Source organism: Alexandromys fortis, unplaced genomic scaffold (assembly GCF_014885135.2).
Source record: "Alexandromys fortis isolate MF-2015 unplaced genomic scaffold, M_Fortis_MF-2015_v1.1 scaffold_134, whole genome shotgun sequence".
Classification (NCBI taxonomy): domain Eukaryota; kingdom Metazoa; phylum Chordata; class Mammalia; order Rodentia; family Cricetidae; genus Alexandromys; species Alexandromys fortis.
Window position 1 is genome coordinate 4,154,204 of NW_026068007.1, and position 20,860 is coordinate 4,175,063.

At 48.8% G+C, this 20,860-nt stretch overlaps 1 protein-coding gene across 4 annotated transcripts in view; it reads right to left on the reverse strand.

Annotated features, from left to right (window-relative positions):
* Positions 1 to 20,860, reverse strand: part of Zc3h12d (zinc finger CCCH-type containing 12D) — a 37,495-nt gene that overhangs the window by 13,563 nt on the left and 3,072 nt on the right. For 2 of the 4 annotated variants that reach the window (XM_050161652.1, XM_050161653.1), the window contains exons 2-3: positions 16,589 to 16,972; positions 4,173 to 4,312 (exon numbers count right to left, since the gene is read on the reverse strand). In XM_050161652.1, coding sequence (XP_050017609.1) covers positions 4,173 to 4,312; positions 16,589 to 16,902 — 454 coding nt within the window. In that variant the 5' untranslated portion in view covers positions 16,903 to 16,972. Of the gene's footprint in view, positions 1 to 4,172; positions 4,313 to 10,243; positions 10,413 to 16,588; positions 16,973 to 20,860 lie in introns of those variants that run through there. The other 2 variants (XM_050161654.1, XM_050161655.1) reach the window with 2 other exon arrangements.

Consider the following 20,860-nt stretch of genomic DNA (forward strand, 5'->3'; position numbering starts at 1 on the left):
ACTGGATGGCTGTGTGTACACGAATCCAAATAGATCCATACTTATTACTTTGCATAAAATTCAACTCCAAATGGATTGAGGACCTCAATATAAGGCCAGATACTCTGAATCTGATAGAAGAAAAAGTGGAGAATAACCTTGAATTCATTGGCATAGGAAAAGACCTTCTGAAGAGACTACCATTAGCACAGCACCAAGATCAACAATTAATAAATGGGACCTCATGAAACTGAGAATCTTTGCACAGTAAAGGACACCATCATTAGAACAAAGTGGCATCCCATCGCATAGAAAAAGATCTTTACTAAATACACATTCAGTAGAGGGTTAGTATCTAAAATATATAAAGAACTAAGAAAAAAATTGAACAACAAGAAAACAACCCAATTTAAAAATGGGGTACAGAACATCTTCTCAGAAGATGAAACTCAAATGGCTGAGAAACACTTGAAATGTTAAACATTTTCAGTCAACAGGGAAATGAAAATCGAAACCACTTTCAGATTTGATCTTACACTCTCAAGAATGGCCAGCATCAACAAAATAAATGACAGCTCATGCTGGTGAGGATGTGGGGTCAAGAGAATACTCATCCATTGCTGGTGGGAGTGTCAACTTGTACAGTCACTATGAAAATTCTTGTGGTAGTTCTTCAGGAAGATGGGAATAGATATACCTCAAAATCCAGGCATACCACTCTTGGGCGTCTACCCAAAGGACTCTACATCCTACTACAGAGACACATGCTCAACCATGTTTGTTGATGCTCTGTTCATAATAGCCAGAAATTGGAAACAGCCTATAGACCATCAGCTGACGCAGTGGTTCTCAGCCTTCCTAACACTGCGACCTCCAACCATAAAATTATTTTGTTGCTACTTCGTAGCTGCAATTTTGCTACTGATATGAATTGTGTTGTAAATATCTGATATACAAGATACCTGATATGTGGCCCCTATGAAAGGGTTGCCCGATTTCCCCCCACCTCCGAAAGGGTAGCAACCCACAGGTTGAAAACCACTGAACCGATGAAGAATAGATAAAGAAAACGTGGTACATTTACTCAATAAAATATTATTCATCTGTTAAGAAAAATAAAATTATAAAATCTGCAGGTAAATGGGAAGAGCTAGAAAAAAAATTATCCTGTGTGAGGTAACCCAGACCCAGAAAGACAAACCGTCTGTGTTTTCTCTTATATGTGGATGTTAGCTTTTAAGCTTTCGATATGCATGCTAGTAATCACCGAGGTTCTGTATCCAGTAAGGGGCTAGCAAGGAGAAGAGGACTGGCCAAGGAGGAGGAAGCAGGGTATATTTTTATGAAGACACAAAAGGGAAACTAGGAGGATTAAGTATGTGGGGGACGGGAGAGAAGGGTAAAGGAGGAATATGGAGAGCAGCAGCTAAGACGAAAGGTCACTTGAAAAACCATAGAAAAACATACTGCTGAGAAGCTTCCTAAAATACACACAGACATAAATGGAATCTAATTGGAGTCACCAAATAATAGCAATGCCCCAACTAGACATCTTATGCCACCAAGTAAAATCCCCAGTGCCGGGAGTTTTTGTTTTTATTTTGTTGAGTCATTGGCTGAAGGGCCCTTTGGAAACCCCCAAACACCGGAGGTCATCGCCAAGGCTATTGGTTCTCTCCATAAATTGATGGTGCCGCTCTCCTGCTGAAGATGCTACTTATTTGTGCCATCAAACAGGAGAGATGGGGCTGGCGCCTAACCGGAAGCTTCTCCTCTACTGACTAGCATTCATGATACTAGAAGGTATTCTTTTGTTGTTGTTGTTTTGGTTTGGTTTGGTTTTTTTGAGACAGGGTTTCTCTGTGTAGTCCTGGCTGTCCTGGAATTCGCTCTGTAGATCAGGCTGGCCTCAAACTCACCTCTGCCTCCCGGGTGTTGAGATTAAAGGTGTGTGCCACCACCGCCCGACCCTAGAAAGTATTCTTAATGTCCCCCAGCTACAAGCCCTACAACCTACACCAGTGACCTGCCTGTAAGTGGAAACAACAGAGGCACAACTTCATGGAAGTAGCCAGCCACTCTCTGATGGGATTTAAGGGCCACTCTGGGAGACACTGCCGAAGCGGAGAAGAAGCTCCAATTAGACAGACAGGTCGTGGGCCTACGGGGAAGCCTGAGACTATTCTGCTAAGGGAACACAGTGGTAAATGGCTTCCAATGAGACATTGCTGTGCTCCTAGATCGGGTCACCACGCAGGTTGCACAAGAGGATCTTCTTCTTGCAGAAGATGGGAATTAAGTCTATGCATTCACTAGCAGATTCTGAAGACAGTAGCACATTCTGAAGACAGTGAACAGAGTAGCCGATGGCATCACTTTTATATACAAGCATTCTTTGTTCTTGATATAAGTAGAGGAAGATAACTTTGAGGGGACTCAGACAGTGATGGTGAGATTGGAGTTAAGTGACCTTTCTATAGAGGCTATTTCATTTTAAGGCCCTCATACATATGTACAAATTATTCTTTGTTTCACTAAATTCTTATTTTAAATAAAAAGGATTTATATACTAAAAAAAAAAAGATGGGAATTAACAGAGACCCTCAGCTGGACCAAGAGCGGAAAGTTAGACTTCAGAGCACTCAGTCTGAAGTGGGATGTCTTCATCGAACTCCTCCCCAAGTTCCCGGGGTCGAGGCTGAAGACGTACAAAGATTCCAAGAGGAAACCTGTCTTCCAGGCACAACAGGACCGGTGCCTGTATGAACTCATGGAGACCAGACCACGGCAGCACACCCAAGACCCACAGGTTCAAGCCAGATGCTACCTGTCCCAGGACTGAGACGGGGAAGAGGACACAGGCTCCCACCCCCAGCCAGGAAGTTATCTGCCAATGATAGCAGCTGGAAGAGGAAAATCAGTTTCCCCAACAGACACCTCAGGGCAAGACCCACGTCCAGGAATGGTTGACTAATGGCAAAATAAACACAGTGGTATTTTTGTGGGCTTTTTGTTTAATTATGCTTTGTTTGGGCTCTTTGTTATGTTATTGGTATTTTGCTTGTTTGTTTTGATTTACATTTTTGTATATGTGGGTTGCTGCTTCTTTCCCTTTTTTTGGTCTTTTTTTTTCTCTTTGTTTTTTTTGTTTTTTGTTTTTTCTTTCTTTTCGGGTTGTTTTGTTTTTGTTTTTCAAGATGGGTTTTTCTATGTAACAGTTCTGGATGTCCTGGATCTCACATTTTAGACCAGGCTGGCCTTGGATTTACAGAGATCCTCCTGCCTCTGCCTCCTGAGTGCTGAGATTAAAGCCCTTCGCCACCACCGCCAGCTGTTTTGACTTTTTTTGAAAGAGAGAAAGAATAGAAAGTTGGGTAGGTAGGGAGGCAGGGAGGATCTGAGAGGATTTAGGGGAGAAGAAACATGATCAAAATTTATTTCATGAAAAATATTTCCAACTAAAAAAAGAAAATGGGGTTGGGAATCAGAATAACAGCTCAATGGTTAAACACACGGGCTGTACTTACAGAGGACCACAGTAAGTTACGGGTGCCTCAAAATCATTAGTATCTCCAGCTCGAGTAATTCAGCATCTTCAAGCTTCTGAGGGCGTGCATGCGTGCGCGCATAAACACAATGCGTATGTTACACATAAATAAAACAAATTAAATAAGATATGTCTGGGACTGTAACCTGGTAGTATTGTGCTCATCTAACATGGGCAAAACTCTAGTTTGACACACCCCCCCCAGCACTGAAAGAAAACAAAAACACTAAAAATAATTTCTGGGTCTCCATTTCCATTTCTTTAGCTGAAATTATTCAAGAGGTATTCGACAAACAGTAAATATTACCTGACAGAATGACTGTCTCCATGAGAGCCTATTAGGTATGAAGTGTGGATTTGACCTTCAGAGGGCTAAATCTTGTAAGACACAACTGTTTTACACTATAAATCATTCACAAGAAATGATAAGCAATGTGCCTGTCTACAAATGAGGAAGTAAGAGTTGCAGCTTGTATGCTCTACAGGTTTTCATGACATTGCTGCTCCGAGGAAGGGCTGGGAGCTAGGATGCTGGGTGTTCACAGTCAGGAACTTTCGGTGCAGGGAGAAAGACCATTAGCCAGTACTAAACAGGTAGCTGACCACCACGGGGGCTGACGCTACCACAGGACAGCGTGCGGCATACCTCTGATAGGGGTATCAGATCTCGATGGTTCTTTCCTCCAGGACGGGACAAAAACTTTGATGTAGGTGTGTCCTCTGTCCCTGAACCAGTCCACAGCCAGACGAATTCCCCGGCAAGAGAAGGCTTCCTTATTTCCATGGCTACAATGGAAGACAAAGAAATCTGAGGAGAAACAAAAAGGGACTTTCTCTGGAAGCATTCTGGGTCACAGTCTAAACCTGATAGGGAAATGGGCAAAGAGGATCTTAAACAAGGTCCGTTCTTCCCACAGACCACAGTAGCAGGCAGCTTTTGAGGAGAACACAGAGGTACTCAGGCTCCTTTGGGTGGGAGGGGACAGATTTCAAGGGAAGCTATTAAGAGCCAACATCGAAGAAAAAAAATAAAAAGAATCGTGAAATACACAAGATCAGCCATCTGCAGAATTGCACTCCCTTTGAGAGATGATGGCACCGGCTCTACCAAGATTCCCAAGTTCAAACAAGGGACCAGTGCTCCACAAATCCCACAGAACACATCAATGCCACAGAAAAAGAAGGGCTGTGTGAGACCTTGATGCATCTTTTAGGCCTCTTAAAAATCATCATCTTAGCCAGGCACCGTGGTATACATCTTTAATCCCAGCATTTAGGAGGCAGAGGAATGTAATCTCTGTGAGTTCCGGGTCAGCCTGGACTACACAATGACTTCCAGGCCAGCCAGGGATACACAGTGAGGCTCTGTCCCAAGGGAAAAAAAATTATCTTCCTCAAGTAGGGGGTGATGGCATATTCCTTTAATCCTTGTGTCTTGGAGGTAGAAACAGGAGGATCAAAAGTCTAAGGTCATCCTTGGCTATACATTGAGGCTAGCCTGAGCTACATAAGACCTTGCTATGGAAGAAAGGGTGTGGGGGTTTATCTTCCTGCATCTTAGGAGGGCTGAGAAATGCAGATATGAGAATATGGCGGACACCCATGTGTGGCTCACAGAGCTCAGCTGACCCACAGAGAAGGGTGAGTCGGGCAGGAGGCGTGAGACAAGAAGCTGTGGGGTCATCAAACAGGAGTCAGTGGTCAGGTGTGAGCTGCTGCGGCTGAGTAAGCGAGAACAGAAAGTGGATTTGGGGGACATTTAGAAAGTGCCAGAACTCAGGAAGTGACTGAGAAGAAGGTATCAGGCTCTTCCAGGTTCCTTGTGGGCCGTGCACGGACAGGGACTCTGGAAGAGCTCTCTGAGTGGAGGGAAAGAGCCAGTCATAAGTTTGGCATTGGATATAAGTCTTGTGACTATAAAGTCGACATGTTAAGTGAATAGCAAGGGGTCAGAGGGGAGGGCTGAGTAGTAAAGGTTGTAGGTCACCCTTGCTTAACCCAGAGTTGAAACCGCAGTGTGGACAGAATCGCTGGATTGCCAGAGAGGAAGTTAGAGGTCGTAAACTTGACCTGGAATGAGTTTGGGATGCAGTCTCTGGTTTTAGGCAAGGGGAGGGGGTCTCTTACAAAAGAGATAGAAGGGATCTCTCCAGGGGACAGGAAGACAAACAGCCAGGGGTGCTGCTGTCTGGAAGCCAGGGAAAGAGGCAGCTAAGTGCCCTCTGGGGGACTGGGCTTGGGCTGGGTCAATCCAGGTCACTGGTGCTGGAGACAGAGACAAGTGGACGGATCTGGGACAGGGTGAAGGCAAAATCAACAGGCTGAGCCATGGATGTGGCAGAGCCGGACCTCCAGATGAGATCATTTTCTGCTCCCGCTTCTCCAGTCTGTTTTCCTCCAGCTGTGTAATCAACCACGCACCTTGCTGGATGCCATCAGTGAGTCTTTGCCGCAGCTATCCCTGCCCTGTCACGGGATTCACTCCTCTTCCTTCTCCTCCAGTTCTCTGCTAAATCCTTGCTTCCTCAGGAAGCAGCCCTTGACTTATTAGGCTCCCTCGCACAGATGCTTCCTAGCATTTAAGAACATTTACCCAGCCAGACCCACTGATGCACACTTGTAATCTCAGCACTCAGAAGGCTGAGGCCGAAGAATTGCCTGGAGTTGGGAGGTAGACTGGCTGCTTACATAGCAAGCTCTTGTCAAAACAGAAAACAAAATAAGCCACAACAACACACACGCACGTGCAAACACACACATGCACATACAAACCCCAAAAGACTCCGCATGACCACCAAGATTCCAAGGACTAACCATGGTCCCTGATTATTGGTGAAGGCTTAGTAAAAACTTGTTGAGTAGCTGCATGACTGAAAAGCTACCTGCCTTGGCCTCCTTGCCAGCAGGAAGAAAAACAATACAGGCAAAAGGGGAGGGTTGCCTGGAAAGACCTACAGTCCTATTTTGGGGACCGAAGGTACAGCAATGTGACCACAAATCACAGAATAAATACAAGAGACAATGAGACTAGACAGGTTCATCTCCCACCCCCCAAAGGTGGGAGCATGTATACACAAGAGAGGGTACTAGAGGAGGCCAGAGGCGTCATGTCCGTCTAGAGCCGGCGTTGACAGGTGCTTGTGAGCTGCCTGACCTGGGACCTGAACGAGTGTCCTCTGAAAGATTCTGAATGGCTGAACCCTGAACTCTAAACTCCAGCCCTGAGACAAGTTCCCAGAAGCCTGGCTAGAAGCAGCCAGCTCACACCCTGGAACAGACCACACTGAGTTCCCCTTGCTGTGCTGACTCTGTCCTGTGATTGTCCCTGCTGTTTTCTTGGGACGGAGATAGACACAGGTTTCCAGACTGAGAGCAGGAGTCCAGGGAAGCAAGGAACCTGTGGAACTTGGAGTGGGTATAAACTGCCTCTGGGAGCTCCTTCAGCTTTGGTAACCATGAGGATCGTGGCTGCACAGGCTGGCATTTTTTTTCTCTTCGGCCTCAGAGGCTGCTCTGGGAGCCTTGTGCAAACAGCAGGAAGAAGGTGGCAGCCATACACAGTGGGGAAGGAGGGGGAAGCGGAACATGAACCCCTCCCACACACGCATACAGGTTGAAAGAAGAGGGGAAAGAGGTGAGGGAGTCATTCTCAGGGCCGGTCCTGGCCCCTCCTTCTTCTGAAAAGCCCTGGGAGTAGCAGAGACACAGAAACTTTGCCTCAAACAAGACGCTGAAGCCTTGTGACCCAGCACGTCTGGGCAGGCTGCACACCCTCAGAAAAATTCTGGCCTGCAGGCTGCATGGTTTGGAAGTGTCTCATAGGGGTGCAGGAAACATCTCCCTAGACCTCTTACAGGCCCTAAGCCTGGTGTTGTCAGAGCCCTACAGACGGAACAGGTCCCTGCTGGAGGACACTATTTTAAGCAGGCATAGCTACCAAAAGAAAAAGCCAAATGACACCCCTGCCACAAGCCTTAGAAGCTCTTTTTCCCCAAAACACTGAGCCTCACTTGGTCCCACAGTGATCAACCAGGCTTCCTAAGACAGCACAGGCCACCTCTGCAGTGAGAACAGAATGAAGAGACTCGCCCTAGGGAAAGTTGTCTAATAAACACCAGACTGTCCCCTTCGGTGACGACAGTGATTAAAAGATGTAGTCACCTCTTAGAATGACCCTGCAGTCTGGAGCTGAAACAGGGGACCACACCTTGACCAGGACAGCCTAATTATGGACACCTCTTCCTCCTTGCTCCAACTCTTCCTTTATTTAAACCTAAAATTCATGTCAGTACCCCGAGCTTGGGGGTCCCTGGACCCCTTTATCTGTCCCTCTTCTCAGTGCACACTAGTTAAGCCTCTGGTCTCTGCTTTCCCCATTCCTCGTCTCTTTAACTAGCATGTTGGGACAGGCAGTAGGGGCTTACCTGTTGGGGCTGCTGAAGCCCCAGCTGTTGACCTAAAATTCTTGCTACAATCCCAATTCACCAGGACACGCTTGTAGCCCAAGCCCCCCTGTCCCAGCTATCACAGGGGAACTCGATGTCTCCAGTAGCTGTTGGGAAAGGAGTCAGGCTAGGGATGGAAGACAGAGCCCGATCATCCAGAAAGTTAGACAGGGAGAAAACACCATAAGGTACAGGCAAAAGTCATCAGCCCCTCCTAAAAACTGAGGGGACACAGAACTGCGAAGGACGGACACACCTCTTCCACCTCCCCTCCCTCAGGCCTGCACAGCTCCTGCCCTGCAGCCATCCGTCCCCAGTCAGTTCTCAAGCAAAATGGTCCCTAGCACAGTTACTCTGAGCACTATTTAATTGCTCTGTCTCCTGGGACTCTCGTGTATCTGTCATAATCACTCACAACCACGCAGCACTTCCGTGTCTCTGTTGAACTGGAGGGCAAAGACTTAAAGACAGGTGCAAGAGGCAATCTGCTTTTGTAACCTAGAACTCTCTAGTCGGAATGAGTTTTGATGCGTGTAGCGTAGACCGGCGGCTTGAAGTGATGACAGTCGTGGTCATACAATTGGTTCTGCAAACAGTTAGCAAAAAGAAACAAGCAAGCTTTCTCTCCAGGATCTTTTGATGGGTGTGGGGTTGGGTGGCGGGGATATTCAGTAGGAGGGAGAAAGAGGGAAACTGAGTCTCAGTAGAGTTCCAGTCAGGAGGTGACAGTCATCTCGGGTCCCTTTCCAGGAGAGAAGGATCCATCTGGGCATCTGTCCCTGTCTTTGCACCAACTTACGAACTCCTACTGCACCAGGACTGTGCTGGGGGCTAAGATGCCAACCAGGCATGCTCCTGTAATCCTGGCACTCGGGAGGTTAAACAGTATGGTAAGCTTGAAGCTAGCCTTGGCTAATGGTGAGTTTCAGGCTAGCCCAGACTACAAAGTTCTTTTCTCAAAATATTCAAAGCACAGGACCTAAGGACAGAACTCAGTTGGCACCGTGTTTGTCCAGCATGCCCAAGCCCTGGCATCTGATAAGTCAGGCTTGCTGGTGCGTGCCTACAATCTCAGCACTCAGGAAGTTGGAGTAGGAAAATCAGGAGATCAAGATCATCTTTGACTACATTGTGAGTTTGGGGATAGCCTGGTCTTTGTAAGACCCTGTCTTGAACTCTTTGGGGGGAAATGGGTACTGTCATTTTATTAACTGTAGAGAGTTCTGTTTGCTAGGTGAGGGGGGCTCATTTCCTCATTACATTACACCCATAAAGAAATGACTTTCACCCCCATTTTACCTTTACCAAAGCAAAGAAACATGCCCAGTTCCCAGATCTGGTGATAACTCTACAGGCCTAACTGCCACTATGAACCCTTCCTTTCCTTAAAATCGCTGAGGTCCAGAGAGCAAGTCTTGTGCAATGGGAGTCCTCCCACTTGGAGGCCCTCTCATGCAGAGGTTGACAGACATTGAGAACCAGTTGCCAGGAGGCCATGGGAAGGGAAGTGAGGGCCTAGAGGTTTTGAATATTGGGAGGGTTGAAAAGGGAAGTGGTTGGTGTCTGAAGCAAATTTTGCCTACAGGACAAGTGTGCCAATGGCAGCCAGTTAAGGGGACTGTCGTTTGCACAAACTAGACAATATAATTGTACACGCTGCATTCTGACTAGTGTCCAAGAAATCCTTCCCTGTAGAAGCGGGGGTCATAGGATGACCCATGGGATACAAGGTCACAGTCCTACAGTGGAATGAACAAAGATGTCTCGGGGCTCTGAGATGGAAAGGCTGTGCTCTTTCTGCCCAGTTTCTTATTGGGGGCTCAAATGTCGGTGTTCTGAACCTGCCCAGTGGGAAGGAAATGAACAAGGATGTACAGGAGTTGCCCTGGTTGCCTCTTCCCCGCCCCCCAGAGACAGAGTTTCTCTCTGTGTAACAATCCTGGCTGACCGGAGACTCTGACTTTAGACTCAAAGAGATTCACCTGCCTCTACCTCCTGAGCGCTGGGATTAAAGGCGTGCGCCACCACTGCCCAACCTGCCCTCTTCTTATGAGGCAGAAATAGGGCAGATTTGTGTAGGAACCCAAGACCCCAGCCTAGAAGTAAAATAGCACCTAATCCCAGGCATAGCGGTTAGCCTCTATAATCCTAGTACTCAGAAGGCTGAGGCAGGAGCATGGAATGCAGGCCCAGTTTAGGCTATATAGCAAGACTTTGTGGTGGCTGTTTTGGAAGAAGAGGGAGGAGGGTAAGAGGTGGGGGTGTGGCTCACTGGTGGATGCTAGCCTGGGATCCACAGAGTCTTGGCTTCCATTCCCAGCTCCACATAAAACCAAGCACAGTGGTGTCTGCATTCCCAGCACTTCAGCACTGGAATCAGGGGAATTGGAAGTTCAGGGTCATCCTCTGCTACAGAGAGAGGCCAGCCTTGGCTACAGGACCTGTATCCATAGAAAGAAATGAAGGGCATTGTTGGACATTTGCCTTGAGGTCAGGTGTCTAGAGAACAGTTACACAGCTAACAGGCTTACATTCCCCACTCCTTTATATGAACACACACACAAACACACACACACACACACACAGGTATGTGCCCCTTCATGTAATGGAAAGGATTCTCTGGCCTGTGCGTCGATCAGAGCCACCATTCGATGTGCCCATGATGCGTGAGGGACCCCAACATTGGCAGTAGCAGGAATTTCCTGGTACTGGCCCTTCAAATCCCTCTCAAAGGGAATAGGGACTGGATACATCCTGTCCACAGCTGGCACCCTATCCAGAGGGCTGTACTCCACACAGGAGGGTTTTAACACCAGGACAAAGGCCTGTGGGAGCATGGTTGCCCGGCTTGCAGTCATTTCACAGGCCAGATTTAGGGAGAGGGGAGACTGCGGGGATGAGAACTAGTGGGGGTGATGCAGAGCTGCAGGGATGGGAAGGAGGTGATGCAGGGATGGGAAGGGTTGATGCAGAGCTGCAGGGATGGGAAGGGGTGATGCAGAGATGCAGGGATGGGAAGGGGTGATGCAGGGATGGGAAGGGGTGATGCAGGGATGGGAAGGGGTGATGCAGGGATGGGAAGGGGTGATGCAGGGATGGGAAGGGGTGATGAGAGCTGCAGGGATGGGAAGGAGGTGATGGGTGGCTTTGGAAAGAGCACAAGCCCAGAGCTGGTGTTTTCTTGCTCTATGACCTCAGGTGAGTCACTAAGTCTCAGCCTCCAAAGAAGAGCAGTCACCTTATGAGGCAAATGCCCTCATCTCTTTCTAGAATTTGTAAAATAAGTGCTTTGAATCTTAGCATGTCAGAGACTTTTGAAAAAAAAAATTTCAGAAGTTACTTAGCCAAACTTCTTAATTGTATAAATAAATCTCGGGGGGAAAAAAAAGACTAAGGTCTGGAACTCATGGAGGCTCCTCAGTTGGTTAATTGAAAAGCTGGACAAGCACTTAGTCAGCTTGTGCGGCCATTACAATTCATTCAGATGAATGAAAAGAAAATGACTTTTAACACTTAGGTCCTCTGTGCTGTTAGCTACCTTCCAAGGGTTCAACAGCCACATGTAGCAAGTAACCTCCACAGTAGTAAAGCAGCCCCAAGCTTTCCACCCTCTCAACTGCCTTGGACAAGCGGTCAGAACGTGGGCTTTCAGGTAAAGATACATGAAGTCTTCTGCCTCTGGCTTCCTGTTTTCCTGTGAGGACATGAGGCCTGCAGAAAGACTGTGGAGTACATGTGAGATCTGGCTTCCCGGGACCTGCAGAGACTGGAATACATGTGCCATCTGGCTTCCCGGGGCCTGGTATGGTGCTCATCTACTTCACGACTTAGGATTCTCATTTATTTGACTCGCTCCTTAAAGAATGACAGAATGTGAGTTACCAGTCCCGTCTAGAACCCGCGGAACTCCTGGGGTCGCTCAAATGAGGAGGCTGCAGGCTTTTCGAGCTGGTTATGGCGTAGTTCCGCACGTTCAGCTCCCTTCTGTGCAAATGAGTCATGGTCAGAATGTGTCTCCTAAATCTCAAAGCCCAGTGTGTCCTGAGCAAATGCGTCCTTGCTCATAAAAAGCCTTCAATTCAGGACCCAGTCCAGCCCATCTGGGTTCAACCATCACCAAAGGCTTTGGCCTAAACAGCCTGAAGGACTCAGGAGAGAAAGCCACAGAAACTTCCATATAAAGCGGCACAGTTGGGGACACAGCACTGGAAGCTGGGTCTAACTTGAGCCAAGTGCTGACCTCAGAACCATCAGGTCCCTTCCTCAGCAGCTGGAAAGTTCAGCTACCAGGATAGATGGCCCTACTCAGACATTCTGTATGGATATGGGGTGGGTGTCTTGGTGCATTATCTGTAACGTCTCATCGTATGTCAGTGGTCCCTAATTATTTATTAAAATCTGTACACCTTCTCAGTGGAAAGGCAGTGCTGTGTGTGCACAAATATGTCACACTGCATATTGTCTCAAGCCACTGATGGCTTTGAAGGTCAGTGGGCCCCAGACCCAGTCACACAGGAAACAGAAAAGAGGTTCTCCTTTAAGGCTTCCAAAGAAGAACTCAGCTCTGCACTAGGTGTGTGCACTAGGTTTTAATCCAAAAGCTCCATTCAGATGTCTGTCTTTCAGAAACAGAACCGACCGCATGAAGACATGTTGTCCTAAGCCATCAAATGACAACAGGTGTTGGCCTGCGGGGAACTTCCTGATGATTGGGTGGTGGGGGTGAAGGAGTTCCAGCAGGCCTGAGCATGGCAAACATGGCAGAAAGGTTCTGCCCTTTTACCCCCTGCTAAAAACGTCATTCCAAAAGCTAGCCCCCAAGGTCTATCTAGTCCCTTATTTGGCCACTGACACATTCCAGAGACAAAACATCAAAGTCCAACCATCAAAATTCATTATTTGGTTAATATGTCCAGTTAGGATTCCCAACTCATCCTAGCAGAGACGGTCCCCCACTTACCCCTTAAGAACCCGTTCCCACAAAAACACCAGCACTTGCTCTCTTGCTGCTGCTGCTACTGCTGCTGCTGCTGCTGCTGCTGCTGCTGCTGCTGCTGCTGCCTTTGCAGCCTCCCCTAGCCCCACTTGTTCCTCCAGGGTAATACATCTCCTTTGTTGACTGGGTATGTCCTGTCCTGATTCTGGGAGGCTGACCTCTCCTTCAGGGGGAGCAAGCATTGGTATCAAAAGTCAAGCTGTTGATCCCTGTAAGCAAAAGCCTTGGTCACCCCAAGCTCCAGGGATGGAGGGACAGCCAGCTGTGGAAGATGCCCTACCAACAGGAGTTCCACTTCTCATATGCTAGCGGGAAAAGACACACATCCCACCCAGGCTTTAAGTCCCCCCCATCTCCCAGGACCAGGCAGCAGCGTTGCTTCCCAAAGCAATCTGGGATCATTTATAAGCCTCAGAGAAGAAGGACCTCCTAAAAGGATCTTTCTGGCATTACCAAAATTCTGTGCTCAGTAGATAATGAACCACCATTTTGGATTTCCACCCCCCCCCCATTCCCCATAAAGGGGGCTTCTCTGTGGACAACTCTTTTGTGGCTGAGGATCTGTCTGGCCCAGGGAACACAGGCCTTGTCCAGACTCCCACTGGAGGGGACAGTAGAGGAACAGAGGATGGACACAGGTCCCCTGCATGCTCTTAGAACTTCCCTCTGGAGGAAGTGAATAAGATGTACAGTCATAAGATTATTATAGAGTTTGTGCTTTCCCCTGGGACCCAAGGGGCAAAGAGGTGTGTGTGTGTGTGTGTGTGTGTGTGTGTCTGTGTGTCTCACTGAAAGTATATGAAAACCCTTAGACTTTGACACATTCTTTGCAGTAAGTCAGTGTAACGGTTTCCATTCTCCACCCACACAGATTGATCGTGGAAAGACAAAACTGATCATGGCTGGAAGTCCGGGGGTGGCAGTGTGTTACTGTATGCATTGACCTAGGACACTTCGTAGTCAGGTACAAACAGAGGATGTGGTTTTGGTTTGAATTCCCGGCTGCACAGAGTCTCATCCAAAGTGTGCCCTCCACCACGAGCACCCTAACATCATTCTGATCCCAAGAGAAAACCCCCGTCCTGAAGTAGTCTGTTTGCCCTGTGACCTTTCTGCTGTTTTCACCCCGACTCAGGGAACTCATTCCGGAAATCTGGGGGCTTTGATTTGTGCAGTAACAACTTCCACCCGATCCACTCTCAGTTATGCCAGCCTGCTTTGTCCAGATCCCAAAGAGGCCAGGCGCCTCTTCCCTCTGCACCTCCTAGGGCTGCTGGAGCACACCGGGCTCATTTTGAAAGTCATTTACATTCACTGATTGGGGGGGGGGGGTCGTACGGGAGAAGGTCAGCGGATAGTTAACATGAATTTTCACCCTGTGAGTCCCAGGAGGGAGCTCGGGTCATCAGATTTGGCAACAAGTGTCTTTAACAGCTGAGTCATCTCATTGGCTGTTGGATTCTTTCAAGGCCCTGTCCTGGCTTAGTTTACGGTCAGTTTGGTACAGGTTAGAGTTGCCCCACAAGAAGGAAACATAATTGAGAAAATGCCTCCCTAAAACTGGTCTATAAGCAAGTTTGTGGGAGCATTTTCTTCATTAGAGATTCATGTGGAGGCTCCAGGCCATTGTGGGTAGTGCCACTCCTGGGCAGGTGAGCCTGGCGCGTGTGAAAAAGCAGGCTGAGGAAGCCATGAGGAGCGGGCCAGTGAATCCCACTCCTCCTTGGCCTCTGTTTCAGTTCCTGTCTTTGGGTTCCTGACCGAGTTTCTACCTTGGCTTCTCTTGATGATGGTCCGTGTGGAACCTGGAGGCTAACTAAAGCCTTTCCTCCCCAGGTTACTTTTGGTCAGGATATTTCATCACAGCAATAGAAACACTCTTAGTAAACACCCTAGAGAGCAAGATGTTGCAGTTTCCCTTCTGCTGCCAGAAGAGGGCGTAGGTGAGATCGTGAGCGCGAGAGCACAACAGTTTTAAGTCCCAGGGAGCAGCAGGGACTCCACCATCCCTTGATACTATCGCTGCTATGGGCAAACCTAGCAGATGGCCTTAGTAGGCACCATGCTGGGTGCCTGGGGACAGCCCCAAGACTGGGCCACACTGAGCGGGACCATTCCAAACTTCTGTCCTACTATGCCAAATTCAAAGTGAGCTCAAATCCCCGAGGGGGAGCTTCGGAAGCTTGTCGACACATTTAGAGCGGCTGATAACTGCCTTTCGGAATCCCTACTCTGCTTTTAAAAAGGGAAGCAGAAGTATTACAGCCCCGCGTGAACAGTTTCCTACAGCTCTGCCCTCTGCCCGGCTGTAGCTCGGCCAAGTTTGCGCAATGCCCTCCTCACCCAGCACTGAGCGTGGCAGACTGGGCCACAGCGGAGCTTAGCCGAGTCAGGCACAATAACCACACGCGCCATCATGCTGAAATCCCCAAGCACACAGAGAAGCCAAGTTACAGACTGACCTGGCACTATCTGCCACTCAAGGCGGGAGCAGCGAGGCCACAGACCCTCCTTTCAGCCTGAATGGGAACTGCAGTCTGGAGTCCCTGCCAGCCCCCAGCAGAGGGCTTTGCATTTCGCGGGGCATTCTGGTTCTGAAGCCCTGAGGGAGACAGTGGAGACCTACTGGCCTGCTCTGCACAGAGAGGAACCGATACTCTCGGCTTCCCAGAATAACACAGCTGCCTGGGGACAGACTCCAGGGGAGACATATCTGCCAACACCTAACCCTGGGCTCCTGTCCAGCACTTGCTCCCTTCCTTCTGAAGAAGGCTGTGCCTACGGTGAGCGAGGTCACTGCACCGACTTGACTTGCTGAGCGCACTACAGCCAGCGCCTTTTGTAGCTCAGATTGTTACAATTCCCCTCAAGGTAGAGTTGACTCTATGTCACAGAATGGGAAACTGAGGCAGCTTGCCTCATTCCCACAACTACTAAGATGTACATAGAAGAGGAATTCTGAAAGAGAGAGAGAGAGAAAAGGAAAATGAAAGAAAAGAAAAAACTCAACAAATTAAAATTAGAACTACCATTGATTTATCTACACCTCTTCTTGGTTTACACCCAAAGGAAGCTAAATCAAACCTGGCACCAAGACACTTTCCCATCCATGTTTACTGGAACCCCATTCACAATATTTGAGTTACAGAATCAGTCCAGATACCCACCACCAGATAAAGAGATACTAAAAGGAAACGGAGTATGTGTACACAATGGAGCATAAAATTATATGCTATAAAAAATGATTGTGCCATTTGCAGGAAAGCAGACGGAACTTGAGATTCATCTTCCTAAGAATTATAAGCCAGACTCAGAAAGTCAAAGACGGCATCTATATGGAATTGAGATTTATGTATATGCGTACATATGTAAGGCAGAGAGACGGAAGGGAGCTGCTGTTGAGGAGGAAGGGTCCAGTGGAAGGAGAGCAGGAGAGAGAAAGGAAAGTGACTATGGGCAAAGCATGCGTGAGTTTGTCATCCGGAAACCTAAAACCTCATCCATTGTGCCCAAAACTCTTTGGACCAAACCACGGAGAGGAAAATGGCTCCCTGGACTCCTGAGATCAAAGTCCCAGGCCCCAGCACCCAGTAGCAGGATGAAGGAAAGCAAGGACACTACCTCATGGCCACATTGCTGCCATCGATCACTATGGGCCGCAGGGAGCTGCCTGGATCTCCACCAGCTTCTTCCAGTCCTGACCCCAGGCCCTGTGGGGCAGAGTCCCGGGTCCCACAGCACCCCCGGGGCATCAGCACTACTCCGGTGCTGTTGACGGGATCCTCCTGGGCCCTCGGGCGGCTACCGGTCTGGATCAACTCCTGCAGTATGTCATTGACCAATGCACCGTCACCCAGCTTGCCCAGCACCCTGATCACGTCGTCCTGGCTGTAGCCCAGTTTCTGGAAGAACTCCATCTTGTTCCGACGCTCCATATCGCGCCAACTGTTGTCTGGCACGGCTCCTGCCCTGGGCTTCCTCCTGGCGGAACTGCACAGGCATAAGCTAAAAGGAAAAAGGCAGTAGTCAGGTGTTTGCTAAGCAGCCTGGCAGCGGGGCCACTGGGTGAGGAGGGCATGCTGTGTGTGCTCCTCCCTCCCCGTGTTATCTGTCAGGAAATCACGCCTAGCCTGGTCCCCTTGAGGATTTTCAGTTGTTTGGTGTGGCTGGCGAGCCACAAAGGCAATCACACCTCTGTTACCAGTGCGTTCTCTGAGCCCTTTGCTCTTGAGTGCCAGGGCCCAAGGTGGCAGGGGCTGAGTAAGGCACCAAGCCAAGGGAATCTTCTTACAGACTCTGTTAGAAGCGAAACGGTATCTACCCAGACTTCTGCACCAGTACCTCAGGGTGTTACTGTATTTAGAGACAGGGCCTTTCAAATCAGGTCCTTGGGGGCACACCTTCACCCTGCAATAGCTGTTCCACAAGAAGAGGTGAGGCACTTGAGACCAGACACACACAGATGTGTCACCTTAGAGCTGTGAAGGGACCGCTTAGATAGTAAGGCCTGGGAAGGAACCAACATTGTTGACTCTGATCCTGAGCACGCAGCTGCCAGAAACCAGTCACTTTCAATTGTGCCAGCCTTCATCTGCCAAGACCGCTGGAGCAGTCCTGGCAGGCAGCAGAGGCTGCAGGTCCATCCAGGGAAGAACCCTCTCAGGAGAGGGCCCCTCCCGGAAAGGCAGAGTTACCCAGGAATTCAATTCTGCACTCTGGCTCAGATGATATTCAGATCACCCTGGACCTTGAAAAGAAGAGGTCTTGACCCAAATTTGGCTCTTCCTTTGGGGCACCCAGCATAGCCCCCCTGTGTGGGGGGTAACAAGGAAGGGATTATGCTTGACAATTGTTTTCAAAAGGGGAAAATGGAAATATTCAGGACACTCTGGGTCTCTGTGCTACTCACAAATAAAGCTTGACACCCTCCAAAGGTGTCTTAAAATGCAGAAATAAACTTGAAGACATAGCTACTGTAAAATATTCAAACAGCGCAGAAGTAGAAGGATGATACAGTACATGGCCCACACCCCACTCTCCCAAACCCCACTTTGTCCCCTTTCCCCCTCCCCCACTCTCCTGGTGCCTCTAGTGCTGATGACTGTCAGCATCTCTCCAGAACTTTCTCTGTACACCTATTAGCATATTAACGAAGGATTATTTTTAGTTTATTTTTGCATATACGATGCCATGTTATACATATTGCCAGTCAGCAGCTTGCTTTTCTTCTTTAAAACACATCTTAAGAGCCAGGCCGTGGTGGCACACGCCTTTAATCCCAGCACTCAGGAGGCAGAGGCAGGCGGATCTCTGTGAGTTCGAGGCCAGCCTGGTCTACAAGAGCTAGTTCCAGGACAGGCTCCAAAGCTACAGAGAAACCCTGTCTCAAAAAACTAAAACAACAACAAAAGGAAAACAACAAACAACAACAAAAAACGGCATCTTGAGTAACTTTTCCAGCCAGCTTCCGGGACCTGCCTGCTGTATACCCCGCCCCCAGCATCAAATTTGATGGTCAATGCTGTGGGTTCTTCACCTTCTGATTCCGTTCTCCTGTAGGAGAATCCCTTACAGCATATGTGTTTCTGGGCTAGCCTCTTGCCCCTGACTCCACACACGTCTGCAGACCTCTCCAACTAGGGCAGGAGAAAGAACAGAGCTAACAAGGCCAGAGCCTGCCTGGGGCTGAGCATTCCAAATTCAACCTTCCAGACAGCGCGGCCTCTGCTGCTGCCCCGACATGCTCAGCTCGCACTCTGCCTCTGCCCAGGCTCATCTGGCTTGGACCCAGCACTGCATTTTGAACACAATCTGACCATATTTCCCCTGCTTTAAAGAATGCTCACCGCAGCCCCTGGTGACTCTCGAAGAAAATCCCAAGTTCCTGGGCATGCAGAAGAGCTGTGTCACCCCGTGGCTCTGAGCTCGACCACCCCACCACCCACCAGTGCCTCACCTAGTCCTTAGAGTGAAATGAATGTCCTCCTCATATCTAACCGCTCCAGGATGCGCTCTCTCTCTCTCTCTCTCTCTCTCTCTCTCTCTCTCTCTCTCTCTCTCTCTCTCACACACACACACACACACACACACACACACACACACGCTTGTCTCTTTGGGGGGTTGCAAGCTTTAAATTTCAATTTGCACGTCACTTAGAGGGATCGTCCTGGACTCTTCAGACCTAAGAGAGCTCGGTCATGCCACCTACCATGTGGGATCAGCGCACATGAGTTATCACGTGTCTTTCTCAAGAGACCCGATGTTCTGACCTGTCCGCCTCAGTGTCCCACCCTTTGGTATGGGAGAGCTGAGGAGCTCCATAGATATTTTTTAAATAGACCCTGGAGTTTTCCTCTTTTCCCACGTTTTTCCTTGAGTTTCAAATCTCGAAGACCAGCATCCTTCAGAGACCCCCTTTGACTCCACACTTCCACATCCAGCGAGTTCTGTCTCCTGGACGTTTTGCACACCCACCTGCCCTCCACACTCACCCTGACATTGTTCTACCCTCTCACTCCTCACTGGAACAAAGTCACTGGCTCCACAGAAACAAAACACAATATCCAATCTCCACTAACTCATCATCTGCTCTGGAAAACAGACCAAAAAATCTAAGTAACAAGTCATAAATCCAAAATAAGCACTATTGGCTTTTTAGAGTTTGGCTTTTTGTTCTTTTGTTTTTAAAGTTATTTGGGGGGGTGTGCACGCACGCACACGTGCATGCACACGTACATGCACATGCATGCTTGTATTTGTTTTGTGTGCCAGAGTGCTCAGGTGGAGGTCGGAGGAGAACTTGTCAGATCTTATTCTTCCCCTTCCACCCACTGGGTCCTGGGGATGGAACTCAGGTCACCCCGCTTCACAGCAAGTGCCCTCACTGGCTGAGTCATCTCACTAGACCAGAACAATTGCTTTGATTAGAAAAAAAATGTGCTTTTGGGAGCTGGAAAGATGGCTCACCAGTTAAGAGCACTTGCTGTTCTTACAAAGGATCTGAGTCAGGTTCTCAGCAGTCACAAGCGGCTCACAACCATCTGGAACCCCATTCCCAGGCAATCCTGCCTTCTTCTGTCCTCTAAAGACACCAGGCCCACACTCAGTGTACATACAGACCTGCAGGCAAAACACTCAGACACACACAGTAAGTAAATCTAGAATAATATTTTAAAGAAAGAGAAAGAAAAGTGTGCTCTCAAGGCCCATGTGGGGAATGACTGATCTCCTTTAGAAGGGTGTGGAGGGGTCATCCAGGCTCATCTGGTAGACACCTGCCACCGAGTCCTGTGAGCTGAGTTCGAGTCCCTGAGAGAATGAACTTATGGGACTTGTCGACACACAGTGGAGAAGTAAACATAAAACTGGGGCCAGGAAAGGCCAGGGGAGTCCTCAGAGGACCGTGAGACCCCGAGAGGACCCGAGGTCTCGGGATGTAGCTTGTCCCACCCCCACCCCCAGTGACGCTAATGCCCAGTCACACCGCAAGACTCCATAGCTGAGGAGTTTGATAGACCTTTGTTTTTTTAATAGACAGTCTAAGGTCTAAGTTGAAGTTTTCCTCTTTTCTCCAAACTCCACATCCCTCTATCCTGCACAGATTAAAGGACAAAACTCATCCACATGAGAGTCGGGGCCTCACGGTCAGCCCTGTTCCACCTCCCGTCTCTCAACTGCAAGTCTCTGGTCCAGCCTCACCTTCTCTCTGTGTCTAGTGAGCAATCCTCCTCTCACAGAGCCTTTGGCCTCTAGGGCTAGGGTCCAGCTCTGGACCAAATTTCACATAAAAAGAGGACACTCACAAACCTGCTGGGTCTCGTCACACTGTGAGGGCGAGGGGTGTCACTTACTGACCCACGAGACTCCCCCTACCTGGAACATCTGTTTTCTCCA